This window comes from Talaromyces amestolkiae, assembly GCF_001896365.1.
Source record: "Talaromyces amestolkiae strain CIB chromosome Unknown scaffold3.1, whole genome shotgun sequence".
Lineage (NCBI taxonomy): Eukaryota > Fungi > Ascomycota > Eurotiomycetes > Eurotiales > Trichocomaceae > Talaromyces > Talaromyces amestolkiae.
Window position 1 is genome coordinate 1,703,689 of NW_024468039.1, and position 14,943 is coordinate 1,718,631.

General features: G+C 44.2%; 3 protein-coding genes across 3 annotated transcripts; 2 read left to right on the forward strand and 1 right to left on the reverse strand.

The window, feature by feature from the left end:
* Positions 1-181: 181 nt before the first annotated feature.
* On the forward strand, positions 182-2,736 carry BHQ10_002601 (uncharacterized protein; the record flags this gene model as incomplete). Its single annotated transcript, XM_040874766.1, has 5 exons — positions 182-434; positions 502-1,021; positions 1,735-1,778; positions 1,830-2,242; positions 2,326-2,736. 5 exons carry the CDS (start codon positions 182-184, stop codon positions 2,734-2,736), a joined length of 1,641 nt encoding a protein of 546 aa, XP_040731106.1.
* Positions 2,737-4,170: 1,434 nt separating this feature from the next.
* Positions 4,171-5,381, reverse strand: BHQ10_002602 (uncharacterized protein; the record flags this gene model as incomplete). Its single annotated transcript, XM_040874767.1, has 3 exons — positions 4,171-5,087; positions 5,144-5,239; positions 5,297-5,381. 3 exons carry the CDS (start codon positions 5,379-5,381, stop codon positions 4,171-4,173), a joined length of 1,098 nt encoding a protein of 365 aa, XP_040731107.1.
* Positions 5,382-12,140: 6,759 nt separating this feature from the next.
* BHQ10_002603 (uncharacterized protein) lies at positions 12,141-12,993 on the forward strand (the record flags this gene model as incomplete). Its single annotated transcript, XM_040874768.1, has 2 exons — positions 12,141-12,266; positions 12,355-12,993. The coding sequence occupies 2 exons, from the start codon at positions 12,141-12,143 to the stop codon at positions 12,991-12,993; spliced, it is 765 nt and encodes a 254-aa protein (XP_040731108.1).
* Between the last annotated feature and the right edge of the window lie 1,950 nt (positions 12,994-14,943).

Here is a 14,943-nt window from a genome sequence, read left to right on the forward strand (position 1 = left end):
AGCCAATGGTTTAGCATTTACTACGTATACTCAAAGCTTACATATCTTTTTGTATTCAGGCACTGTCATCTGGCATCGCCAGTCACTGCTCAGCCCGTGTTAGAAAATTGCTCCCCATTTCTGCCGACTACATACAATAATTCATTTCTCGTGGCGGATCAAACCGGAAGAGAGCTGTAAAATGCGCGTGCTTGTCTTTGGAGGCAATGGACGAATTGCCAAAGCCATGACTAGCTTGATGCTGGCGAGATCCTGGCAGGTAATAAGCGTCATCAGAAACCCGAGCCACACGAAGAGCATACAATCCCTCGGCGACGACCAGAAGGGAGCAGTCAACGTTATTTGCCTTGATCTGAACGATTTGCAAGACTCCGGTGATGTTCAGCGAAGGATCTTGGATAATCACAGGCCTGATTGTGTGGTATTTGCTGCCGGTAAGCTCGAAAGTCTCAAAAGACTATGTCAGCAGACAGGCTAAGTGACATGTTCCCGGAAATACAGGGTCTTTCTCGGACGTGTATGGAATTGATCGGGACGCAGCCAAGATCGTCATCAAGGCAGTGACTTCGCATCCTTCGGTGAAAAAGTTTCTGCTGATTTCGTTTCCTGCATCTCGTCGGAAGCCGGCTCCATGGTGGAATCGTCAGGATATTAGGGACTATACCCAGGAACAAAGATCCTATCCAGAAATTGCCGAGGCGAAGTTGCAGTCTGACGAGTACCTGGTTGCTATGTCTAGGAAACGGAATCTCCAGGACAGTGCCGGCTTCCAGGCTATTAGCCTAAGACCTAGTTGGCTTCTGACTCGCCCAGGTACTGGCAAAGTGCATTTGGGTAAGACCCGAGCCCTGGGCCAAATCCCGATTCAGGATGTGGCCGCTGTGGGAGTCAGCCTGCTTTCGAGAGAGGATACTAATGGCTGGTACGATGTTTTACAGGGGAATGATGCTATTGATGAGGCTATTCAGAAGGTTGTTCGTGATGGGGTTAATACTATTGAGGGCGAGGACGTTGAGCAAATGTATAAACTCGCCGACTGAACCTTCTTTGACTGGCATGTCTTTTAATGAACGCGTTCACTGAAATCTTCACGCAGACCGCAATTTGTTCTCTTGTAGACATTGATCCTAGGAAGAACTGATGATGTAACAGTCACTATCAGCAACTGAAAGGGTCTCGGCGTTAAGCAGGTGTTGAGAGTGTAGAAACGGTCTTCCGCTGTTAAAGGTTAAACCCGAGATTGGAAGCGTACGTCCGAACGTATTGTATTGTAAGTAGCGAGTGCATTGTATTGTTTTATTCGTATGGTCTGCCACCATAAAAAAATAAAAATTGCAACGAATGATATCAACGACTTCCAAAGACGGCATCAAAGCCGTTGATAGCGCAAGGTACGGTACCCATGCAGCTAATAGCTGAGGACCTCCAAAACAAAATGTGCTGGAGGGGCTAGTACAAACGCAGAAATTCCCCGAAGTACCGCCGCATTCCTATCACATTGTTGATATCGATGACTTCGATGAATTGAGCTAGCTCAGTCTAGGTACTTATAAATGGGGATTCGCCTCCTGTGCAAACATCTATTTCGTCGTGTCTGCACTCACATTTCTCAACGTTTTCTTTTCAAACAAACCTGAACAATAATTTATTGATGTCCGCCGAAATGGAATATGTTAGGTAATGACCAGATTCACGGAACTAAAGGAATTTTTCATCTTACTGTGATTATTCTAGGCTCGGCTCTTCCGGTTTGAAAGTCTCAAAGGTTGTGCTAGGTTGTATGACATACGGAGATCCGAATTGGCAGCCATGGATCTTGGACTAAGCAGCTGCCCTACCTCTTATTAAGCATGCTTATGATCAAGATATCAATACCTGGGATGTTGCAGACACCTACTCGAACGGCCGCTCCGAAGAGATCCTAGGAAGTGCGTTGAAGAAGTATAACATTCCAAGGTCAAAAATGGTCATCATGACCAAGTGCTTTCATGCAGTGGACGAATCGCGCGGCCCTTTAAATGCTGCCGAGTTTGCCATCAATGATGGCCCAAGGGTGAATCAATGCGGATTGTCCCGCAAACACATCTTTGATGCTGTCGATCGGAGTGTAGAGCGTCTCGGAACGTACATCGATGTGTTGCAAATTCACCGACTTGACCGGGATACCCCTATGGAGGAGATCATGCAAGCTTTGAATGATGTAATTGCAAGTGGCAAAGTACGCTATATCGGAGCAAGTTCGGTATGTTTTTTGGGTGAACTTTGACATCTCCAGAAGTCCATCCACTGTTTTCTATTCGAGCGATGTTGACTTGGTATCACTAGATGGCCGCATGGGAGTTCCAGATGCTCCAGAACATCGCGGAGAAAAATGGGTGGAAAAAGTTCATCTCTATGCAAGGGTTCTACAATCTTTTGTATCGGGAAGAAGAACGTGAAATGTTTCCATATTGCAACGCCACTGGCGTGGGGCTTCTCCCCTGGTCGCCACTGGCTGCAGGCGTTTTAGCTCATACCTGGACAGATAGGTCCGACAAACGTGAACAGCAGGACGTCTTCCTCAAGGCTCTTTTCCGAAGCCAAGAAGACAAATCCGCAGAAGAAATCGTCGGTCGAGTCAATAGCGTAGCTGAGAAAAGGGGCATCTCAATGGCACAGGTGGCGACCGCATGGGTTCTGTCCAAGAAAAATGCAACGCCCATTCTTGGTCTCGATTCGATCGAACGCATTGATTAAGCTGTTGAAGCGCTACAGGTAAAGCTCAACACGGATGAGATTGATTTCCTCGAGGAACCGTATCTTCCCAAACAAGCGATAACATTCTGAGCATTTTCTTGAACATTGGAGGAATAGCAGTGTTAAATCTGATCAATTGATGTGTCTATAATCGGTGTACTCAGAGTGAATACGGTATCTTGCTAAGTTCCACGTCAGCTCATTTTTGCATTGTTGCTGAGAAGTTGAGATACCTCGTCATTGATTTATTTGTCGGGCTTAGGGTTGGACAACTATCTAGGTCTTTAGAGATGGAAGTAAGGCTAAACCGTAGCATGCAAAAAGAGGAAACACGCTCAACGTCTCCTTCACAGTTCAAACATACAGATGCCACAGCGGAGCAGTAAATTATATAGCACAGAAATTTTGTGGGCTCAATATTAAGTTTGTTCTAAACTTCTTTGTTTACTCAGACTACCTTGAGACGATTCAAGGTACCCGTCGTGACAAATGCAGCTCCTATAGGTGGGTGAAAGTCACCAGATCACGCACAAAATTGAGTCATAGTTAGATCGATATAAAGAATGAAGGTTTAATTTTTTCCTACATAAAGGATCAGGAATACATAGCTGAACGGAAGACGCACATGAGGGACATAGGAAGGATCCAGCCACAGAGGCGGTGACGTGTGATGAAAATGAGGATGTTCCAATAGGGATTGGCTAGCGACTTCGTCGGATTCTTGGGCCTAGGGTACTAGTACACGACCAAAGTCTCAAAGGAGATGTAATGATCGCTAACGTCGCGTAAAGGTGCCTGTCTGTTCCCATATAATCATTACTATCAATAAGCAGGCCTATAAGTGTTGAAATTGCACTATCAGCAGAATCGCATCATTTCTAGTTTACATGTAAATATTTATCTTTCCAACTGAGCTATCTAAATGTGTGAAAAATATTTCTATGTGGTCTGTTTCGGCATCAAATGGGAAAAAGTAGCCCAATTGAAGCGTATACACTATCTACAATAGTATACTTTGACAGGTGTATGCTATTCACCTTTAGGACCATTTACTTATATGCAGCACCAAAGACTTCATTATCCTGCTGCTTTAAGCTTAGCCAAGCATATAATTCATTAAGTCACCCGCATCTTATTCAAGAAGGGTATAAGCCTAGAGACGTTGTAGAATGTTGCGTACGACCCAATACAAGATCTGAACGAACTAATTAGGATTTCCACTTAGGGACAAAACACTGCTGAACTAAGTACTGATCAGTACTGCCATTCGGCACTTCCGTCAGGATATAGTTCCAAGACGGCTGAAAGCCACCAGCTGACCAGGAAGTCCAACCAAGATAGACATCAGAGTTCGCGCTAAACAGGCAATATCAGCATAATTAATATGACTTGAGGCATATTTACTGTAATCCTTCAGAAATGCAAAAAGTCCACTTACTTAAGAAAGTCAAGCTGTTGGCACATATACGTTGCACAGCTCTGAACATTACCGCCACCGGTCTCAGAAAGCAGAGCCTGGCGACCAACAGATCGCAGCCAGGTAGAGAGACTTGTGAAAGCATCGATATTGTTAGTGACGCACTCAGCATGGGTGCCGCTATTATCTGAGTCCAGATATTTGTGAACATCGAAGATTAAATTGTGGGTAGATCCATCTGGATTTACAACTCCTACCAGGGCAGCACCGGATCCATTTTCTATGAAGTTGGCGGCACTTGTGTAATCGGTACCAGGGAGTAAGATTAGCTGTGAAGTTGCGCCAGCATTACGAATTGCTGTAACGACCTTTTGTACAGTGGCAGCCCATGTGGTAATGTTCAGATCATGGGGCTCATTCATAATGCCAAAGATTATATTGCTCTGTGCCTTATATTTGGTCGCAAGTTGAGTCCACAAATCCACGAATTGTGCATCAGATGGCCCACCTTGGCCAATGATGGCTCCATTCCAGCGGGCATAGTTGTGAATGTCAACGATGCAATGCGCACCCGCAGAAAGGCAACCCTGAACGAGCTTATCGTACTCCCCGAAATTAGTCGCGTCAAGCTGGCCACCTAGGTTATTGTTCACGAGATACTGCCAGCCAGTAGGCAAGCGAAATATGTTGAAGGTATCATCATTGACAAAATGCCTAATTTGTGTGACGCCATCGACGGACTCGTCGACAACCTGACTTAGATCCTGTGTGCCGCTGGTAACCATGCCAAAGTCGAAGCCGGCAATGTTCACTCCGGCAAACTGTACCTTACCCGTGGGAGTTGCCGTCGTGCTGACACTTGTTGTAATGCTGCTCTTCGTGGTTGTCGTCGTGATGAGCGTAGTTGTCGTAATCGCCGTAGTTGTTGACGGTCCTTAATTCCAGTTAGCGACTGAGATATCCAGACGTTATTGAGAGCAGATCACCCACCAGACCCTGGAAGGCACTGAGAGTAGTAGGGATTTCCAGGTGCGCAGTAGGAGCCAGAAACACAAGTGACGGGTCCATTCCAGCCGATACCACCACCTATAGAAAATGAAGTTTAGAAGCGAATTCGTTTCTTTTGGGAAAATTTAAACTTACATTGCCCCCAAACAGTCTGTTGGGCAGTGGCCTTACTGACCACTGCAATCAACACGCCGATAGCGAATTTCGAAATGATTGTCATGCTGTCCAAGTAATAGTAATGGAACTTGAGATTTTCTTGTCACCAACATTTTAGGAAATTTGACTGTTGATATAGCCATATCCTATTGTCGAATCTAATTTGATTTATCCTTTTTTGTCCTTATTCAGTTTAAAGTTCTGCGTCTTTCAGGATTCAAAGCAGAGGCGAGTGATCATTATAATTGAGGAGCGCGGATTCTCGCGTTTCGACATATCTTGAAACAATGGAATCATTGGGTCTGCCGTGAAAAAGTACTTTTGATTGGTACAAAACTATAAATATACATCTTCATCTGACTGAGGTGGACCTTTGTATCAGAAGGAATTCGGGTTAGATTAACGCTTTCTCCCTATGAAGTAAGTTCAATCGCCTCTGATTTTGTTCCTAAGATATCGTATGCGCTATGCTTCATTATAGGTTGTGCGAACCAAAATTCGTTATTAGACTACTCTGTACTATTCGCGGGAAGTTGATGCCACGTGTCTTGTGAAGATACCCCCTGGCAGTCACTAACTGTACCCAGAAGTGGATTTATATCTTTAATCTGCCTTCCATCGATCGCTATAAACAACCGAACATACGCGGTTTCGGAATAATTTTCCCCCCTTGCCTTTCGGCCGCGGGATAACAATTTCAGTAATGTAAGCTCTGCGAATATCTGACCAGCCCTCGCTTATGTTCAAGGTAGATGTATAACTTGACAGCGAACCATGGATGTACCAATGTACCAGAAAGCTGTTCTCTATGTGTCCCCGGCAGGACTGCTTGATGTCACTTAACGCCAATCATTGATATGTGAAAGGGAATAAAAGGGAAAAGAGGGATGGCATTCTTGATAACCATGGATCGGAGTATCGGACAACTTCCTCACCTGCTTCCGGGCTCACACTCCGAACGACTGCGGAAGAAAAATAATCTAACCAGAGCTATATAAATGAATAAAGAGATGAGAATTTGTCATATAATATTACATATAATTCTGGATATTATTTCAGAAAAAGAAACATATTTATTACTTTGCTATCCATGAGGCCCCTCCTCCAACTTTGCAACATCCAATTATCCAACTGACGACTTAGTAACTCTCTACTTCATTCCATTCCATTTTGAAAATAAGCCTGGGAGTTAAATCTCTTGGATTATAAGTTAAATTAACATAATTCTGGTTACCTAGCCTCCGCAGTTGTGTCGGCCGTGATCCTGAGCTCTCCTGTGCAACATAACAAACTCATAATATAAGTCGCATTAAATTTCCACAGATTGGCAATTTACTCCAGAATTTTCCCGAGCGACCCGGTAAATTCGCTTCCTTCCAAACGTAATTAAAATCCTAAGCGGCAATTCCAAACCCTGCATAGTACGATTTGAAGCTTGTTACCTCTATCGCAAAGATACCATCCTGAGTGGTGGTATTGATGGGTCTCTAAAAGCTGAAATCCAAAAATTGAACGATCCCCTGTTAACTGTTTGTACCCTGCGGCTCATACCATCCCCATGAATTTCTTAAGATAACATATTTCTTATCCTGTTGGAAAGTGTATCCTAGAACTGTGTAAGCGTGGTTGGCTACGATGCTTGATCCGCTGAAGTCTCCGGTTGCATATGTCCAGGCTGTCATCGGAATCACACTCTCCTGGTTGATGCAACAGGTTTTGATAATACTGTATATATCATCTGGCGTTCTGGTCTGGGTGTTATAGTATACCGGAGTACAATTCATTAATTGGCACATTGCCTGCACTGGATCTTCACCATTTAATATACCCATATCCGGACAATCTGTAGTAGCACTTGTTGACCACTTCGCAAAGGCCTTTTCGTATATGGATGGCCACATTTCTCCATAGTTGCTTGATGAGAAGTACATGATACTGCCCCATTGGTATATACATACCTTTTCGCTAACTTGGACACCGGCTGTCGGGCCATCGCGTCCTCCCATTTTGGAGTAGAGAGTAATGTAGTTGACACCTATTTCGTGGGTGTCCTCTTCTGTCTGTGATGCAGCGGTTTCACGAGTCTGACTCATGACGCAAAGTGAATTCACCCAGGCCATGGCCGACAGGGCAGCAATGAGCCAACAATCACCCAATGAGCCTTGAATCGGGTCATTGAACTCGGTGGTAAAGTTAAAGATATCGCCAGCGCTTTTCCAAGAGCCTGAGGCCGGAACCCAATCAAGCGCAGCTCCAGTATCTTTAGCAACTGCCAGCCTTGATTTGAGAGGCAAACATCAAATATCTGGTGCGGTAAAGAAGAATTTGTCATCGTTCTGTCGAGCGATGGAACATTAAGCGTGAGATGTGACTTCCAATTATCTGGTTGTACTGAATTCACCTCCAAGTTGTTTACATTATCAACTCAAACTTTTTTGAGGTCAGCGATTTTTCGCACGTTGGAAATATCTGGTATAGTCCGTTCGTTCTGCTCAAGTACGGTCCTTTCCCCTGGCTGCATCTTTAGGGCGCACTTGTTCACCCAGCAGAGAGAGGGGAGTTATTCTTCATATCAAATAGCTCATGGTACGGTGTTTGCAATGTATCGGCCATCAGGGATGTAGACTTTGGGTCCTTCCAACCAACTCGACGTCCAAGAAGAGCTTCTGTTAGTGCTTTCGGATTGATGCAGCCGACCATGAGATCTTTGTGTGCTGCATCGCTCTTAGGAAGACTGGATAAATTTGAACTTTGAGTTTGCTGAGACATGACAAGTGAGTGAAGAGTGAATACAGTATGAAAAGCTGTGGTAGGTGCTATAACCTGTTCAAACTTGATTATGGCCTCTTAGGGCTCTCTGAAAAGGGCACGGCTTCTATTATAAGTGCGAGATCTGATTTCACTATGTATCAAATATGCGATCATCATATGACAATCTTATGATTGTCGTTGGTATGCGGGACTAAATGTAAACTAGCATGTCATCTTTGCAACACTTAATTCCCTGCAGATGATCATGTAAGTTTCACATGAATTCTTTCTGCATACTTGCAGAAGCTTTTGTGGCTGTGGCCTGTCATGAACATACATCTGGACATGGGGTTCGAAGGACGCAGATATACGAGCCTTACATCCCTCCCCGTGACGTACTACTACTATCATAAGATGCCCAGGAATATCTAGTTCCCACAAATGTCAACTGATAGAATGATGCAGGCGTTAGCTGATTTGAACAAGGTTTGATATGAGTACGATTTCTCAATGCACTAAATCACAAATCACAAAAGAGAATCGAGCACCAAACTGGTGGCATGAGCTATGGGTTCTCAGCTGTTTGCCTCGTATTCAGTTTATGAGAATATCGATGAATTCCATAAGGTCATTAAAGCCTGCCAATTCACCCTGTCGATATATCAAATTTTGGTTGCGAGTTTCTCAATGCATTTCTTCCGGAAACGCTGTGGGAGTAATTCTTAATGTACCAATTGTCGTGAATGACCGTTGCTTTAGAAAATCTAGATTAATTTCCACTAAAAACAGAAGAGATCACAACACAAATTGATGTGGATGCCATTTCAATACAACTTAGACCAATGGCTCTCCAATTCCTGGCAGGCAGAACAAAAAAGTCTCGCAGAAAAGGTCCCCGCTCTCTCCCCATACAATTAAAAACGATATTCACGGGATAAAAAAGCAGAAATATATGTCAGTCAAGATTTAAGCAGTTGTTTTCCTGCTGCAGATCTGGATATCAGGCTTGAAAGGTATCGCCACTGAAGGATCGATACTTGGTATAGCTTTACAAACAGCATTGTTTATTGCCTGCTTTACAGCAGCTGGACCGACAGTGACTGGGCTGTGAAAATTGCACTGGTAGGTAGTTCCGTCTCGGATACAACCTGGAAGTCGTTTCGTAATAGTGGTTTCCTGATCCCCCCCCTTGGCGTATGCCAACATTGACCGACGTAATATCCACTCTATATGCGTGGGCCACAGAGAATTATACCAAGATTAACAATATATACTTGTATCACGGGGGATGAAAAGCTTGGGCACAGATCGAACTAGCGTATTATTTGACGACGCACTAGCCTGCAATTAAAACTTTCCGACAGGAACATGTCTATGGTGACCGAAGACAGAAGGCGAATCTCCTTATACTGCTAATTGACCGTTCCCAAGACCCGGAAGCAATCATCATCGAGCTAGAGGCCCAATCAAAAATTGCCGATTCTTCTTCCCCGACGGCTTGTTGTAAAAGATTGTTAGAAGATATTGAAAAGCTCGACGCCGGCAAGGTGATGGCGAAGTATTCCCCAGCAACAGTATTCGCTACCGGTATTACTTTGACCGATCAAGTCTCTGAACTAATGAATAATCGGACTGTCGCTGGGGCGTACGACCCAGATACAAACCAGCCCATAGTCGAACCTGATGATATGACTGATGATGAAGGTCTAAATTGATATCTGGTGGTGGGGGAACGATATCGTAACAAATACAATTGTTCCTTCTGTAGAGATTACCCGTCCTCGTCGCAGGATATCATAATGCATTGAGGCCTGCAATTAAAGGCAAAACATGCTGAATCTACCCTTATTACGACCTGCTTCATTAAATGTGAAATCTTCTCGGTTTGTTCTTTCACCTGCCAGACAAGTGGGGACATTTCAATCACCTAATCCTGGGAAAAACAGGTTGGGTCAAGCTGAGTATCCAGCCCCGAATACTGTCGTACTGAGATTTTGTAATATTATAATCTTTATCTTGGTAGACGACACAGGTGCACGTTGATTTTGAAATATCGCTATATACATGCAGCAAAAGGAGTGAATTCTGATATGGTTGGAATTTAAGCTTTCTGCGAGTCCTCCAAGTAGCTCTAGCTGTGGGTTTTGAGCACAACTATAGCCAAGTATGATTCCCTCACGGTCATATCTTGTTGCTCAGTTCACAAAATAGACAATAACTGATACGTTTGCTTGATAAGATCGATCTGAGCTTGTTCACTAGGCTGAGTGATGCTCAGTGTACGCCTATCTTGATTGGATCTTGTGTTGGGGATCACAGCACGGAACGTGTTACCATTGCGGAGGGCGTCGTCCAAGCGCTTGAGCAAGATAACTGCCGATCCCTAACCGTGCGTGTGGCCAGTAGCTCACTTGTCGAAGCTCCAGCAGTGACTGTCTGGAAAGAGAGAGTTGAAGTCGGGCAATATTTTCATGAAGTTGGGAGAATGAACGAGATTTGCGCCTCCCACGAGTGCCTATAATAACTATCAGTCCACAAGAACGACATGATAAGGCGTTGCACGAGCTGATAGTACCATTTCAAAGCTTCCCACACGAAGGTCCTGGCAGGCAAGATGCAGCGCGGTCAAACTGCCGGAGCATGCCGAGTCTAGATTGATCGAGGTGCCTTTGGAGTTGTAGAACTAGCTCAGTCGATTGGCTAACATCGAGGGTGCAATGCCCGTAGCGCCGTGTCTTTACTCGGCCTCATAGTCTTATTGTAAAATACCGAGATAATCATTTGTGAAGCATCCCGTATAGACAAATGTATTAGAACCAGAGCACTTGTTGATGGGAACTCCCGCTATTTCCTGTGTTAGAGATGTTGACGAGATCATAGGCCAGAGACAAGAAATACAGGGATCCAAACCTCCAATCTTCAAGATCATGATAAGCGGTCTCAAGAAGCCGCCGGTGCTGGGGCTCCATACACGCCGCCTCCTCTGATTTGATAGAGAAGAATAACCGTAACAATCTCATAGAACTAGGGAGAATCTAGTCCGGGTGGTAGAATGCATCGATATTCATTCAATCCGGAGGGAATTTGGTGCTCGCCGACCTCCATCCAAGATCATCTACCAAAAAGCTTGATCAGACGTTGCCCCCTGAGGGAACTCAAAGGCCAAGCCAATAATCGCAATAGGTTCATCTCCACTGTTCTCTATGTCTCGAGATTGTTTGACTTCTCTTATCATCAAGTAGGTACTCCGTAAGCTTCACCATTGCGGTGCAATTTGCAAAAAGAAAAAGAAGTGTCAAAAACGGATGCAACTTATTGTAGGTGCCACTAATCTTACAGTATTACATGTCAATGACGGCTGATGATCTGGGAAAGGGAAGCCAGTGACTTACATGTCTAAGGGTGGAGGAGTTGCAAAGCAGACAGATAACGGTGAGGTAGATTACGGCGCGGAAGGAAACCATCAAGGCTGGTACAACAAGCTGTATAAAAAACCAAAGAATTAGATAGTAATCCTTCTGCTAATATCAACCTAGCTCTTTCAACACTCTCCTTTAATACACGGGATCTTTCATTAAAAATACGTACATGCTCACAGAGTCTCACTCATTGGCCCCAAGTTCAAAATAGTACTTCTGGTTGGTCTGCGAATGGAGAAAAGCCCTAAGTGGGGATGGCAATTACGTACTAACCTCTTAGTCGTATCACTGATTGGTGTCATCCCCAGAATGTCGCCTTTCTTCTTTGTTACAAATTGAGTAATTAGGGTCAGGGGATAGCCAGGCTCTCCCTAAATGTCAAGTCCTGTATATAAATGGCTTATCAATCAGCGGAACTAGCCACCAACCTCAAATTTTAGCCGATCGCGTATCGAGGATAGGCGATGTTCTCCGACACTAAATAATTAATGGAGGGGTACCTGCACGTGCATCAATGGTTATGTTTTCGTCGTCGCCCATCTGGCAGGATCTTGTTGTGACATAAAGAAGCCTTGGCCCAGCTTAGTCTGCATCGTCATCTCCTATTTCAAGTCTTGAGCAATCTCAACTTTACCGGTTCTAATAGGTGCACCATGAAGCCTACTCTCTTTATCGTCCACGGCGGCTGGCATGTTCCCGAGAACTACGAGAGGCTCATCTCAGCACTAAGGGCTGACGGCTACGAAGTCCATTGTCCACGACTTCCAACCACCAACCAGGTCAGCCAACCCCTGCCTCCTACCTGCCAACTCTCTACCTCTTTATAGAGCGTAGCAGCTATTTTATTTGGCTAACACCGCCTCCTAGAGCCGACCGCCCAATGCTGATCTTTACACTGACTCGGATTTCATGCGCTCCTACGTCTCAAGTCTTGTGCAGGCTGGGCGCGAGGTGGTTGCCATCTTACATTCATACGGCGGGCAAGTAGGCAGTGATGCGCTTATTGGCCTTGGAACAGCAACCCGAGAGAAGGAAGGTCTCTCAGGGGGAGTCACACACCTAATCTATATGGCTGCATTCGCAGTGGCTGAGGGCGTCGGTATGATGGACAAAGTTCGCGAATTCGGCCATATGAACCTGGTGCCGATAGCATTTGATTTTGCTGAGGACCAGACTTGCCTGAACAATGATCCGCGCAACCTGCTGGTCGGCCCTAGTGACCTTGCCCAGGAAGAGGTGGACAAGTACCTGGCGAAGCTTGTCCGCTGGAATGGCAAGGCAATGTACTTGCCTATCCGCCACGCTGCTTGGCGTGATATCCCTGTTGCCTACATCTACTGCACCGCCGATATGACAGTGCCGTTGGACTACCAGGAGAGCTTTGTTGCAGACATGGAGAAGGTTGGTCGGCCTGTGCGCACATTTGAGCTCGCCACGGGACACTCCCCTAATCTGACAGCCACGGCTGGCGTGGTCGACTCCATTAATCAGGTTGTAATTAGCTAGATGAGATGCATTAGTAGTCCTATATGGTGGCCTTAAATGTGCCCTGAATTGATGATAGGATGAGGTGAAGTAATGATAACCCAATATTCGATCAAAACGTACAAAAGGAGCTAGTTGATAACAGTCAATAAATTAATGAAAAGCATTACACAACAGTACCGCAGTTTATTCTCCGATACAGAAATTAGCGCTGTGGTAGGTAAAGAGCAATACTGCAATTTGGGCTCAGCTAGGCTATTGACATCGTTTCTACATTGATCATGAGCTCTAAGCGAGGTGGGGACCGTAAAATTTGTATACATAGTATACTATGGTTGACCCTTGTGATTTCCATAGTACGTTTTTTTATTTTACTGTCATACAGGGATCATGATAGAGTGCCGTACCTTTTAAAGACAATAAATGGCCATTGGTATGCTACATAGTATAGAGACTATACTCATTAAAGTAGGCGGTCACCCGGTAAAGTATCATACGAAGTATTACACTGCTTGTATTTACGCCAGGATAAAAAAATGCTATGGAAATCACCGGAGTCAACCGGAGTAATAGTGGGAACGTTGCGGTTGACAAAGGAAGTAGGCAGAGAGGCGTGCTTGGACTTACTACGTGGTAGATGCGGAGTCATAATGTCCGAAAATTAATTGGCTGCTAGCTCGGTACACGATTCACCGACTCCATTCGCAGGTTCTCCAGCGTACGAGATACACCATGCGCTCAGGCACTACGTGGTACAAAGTACGGGCTGAAAATTGACAACTACTTTTTAGTCCTATTTTTAATATACTCGCCGATTGGATCGAACCTAGAGTGGACCGCTTCGGAAGATCTATTCCCGCCTCCATTTTAAGTGGAAAAGGGCCCATTCTATGATACTCGTTGCCCTCGCATAACAGTGCACTGTCATCTTGCAGGGATCCTTCTCATAGCTAGCTACCCATAGTGAACCGTCAAGATAGAGCTCAAGACCATTGAGTCATCTAGTCGGAACCTAGTAAACGACTCGTAAATACTCTATAATTCGTGATACTAATAGAACGCACATTGAGCGAGGAGTGAGGCCGCAAAGTTACATATAGAAGATATACTGCGAAGGGTATAATTGCCTTTCACTGTATTCTACAAATAGTTGTTGAATTCTTAATCTGCTTGAAATGGCTCTACCCATATGTCTAGACCCGCGGCGCTCTTAACCTCGGTAGTGACAATGAACAAGGCTGCAAGGCCGGTATTGAACAAAAACTATCTGACAAGACCTTTGTTCTTTCAGCACCGGTACCTCTGTGATGACGTAGTGTCTTGAAAAAAAGAGAAAAACCAAAGACGTAGAGGTACGATGTAGGTTGCTGTTCTGTGCTGACTTGGTGAAGTTGCTCAGGTTCTGTGCCTTGATCGACCGCTATTCATGGGTCCTTCCGCACATCCACCTAGTTATCTGGTATGTACCTGTTTAACAAAATCACTGTTGATATATACTATCTTAACAAACTTATGTGTTGATAATAACTCACACTTAAATTCTAGGTAAGTTAGAGTGTAGCGGAGCGGAGCGCAGTACACCAGAGCAAAGATATTAGAGTAGAACGTATGGCATAACGTAATCGGTAAGCGAACCGCCACTATAAGCGGGTCGCCACTTTTTCCCAAATCTGTACGCGATATTAATTTTAAATAATTTAACATATCAATATGCCACTAATTCGTAAAAAGAATTTAAAAAATTTAACTAAGCAAAAAGGCTAAATTTTATTAGCTATTTCTAATTTATAGAATAATAAAATCTTAAAAATTATATAACTTATTAATATTTATAATATTCTTTATATAACTTTCTAGAATTAACTATAAGACATTTAATAAAGATCTTTTATATATGCTAATAGCTATAAATTAGACTAATTTAAGAAGGATTTACTTATTAAATAAATACTTAATTTAGATTAATATAGA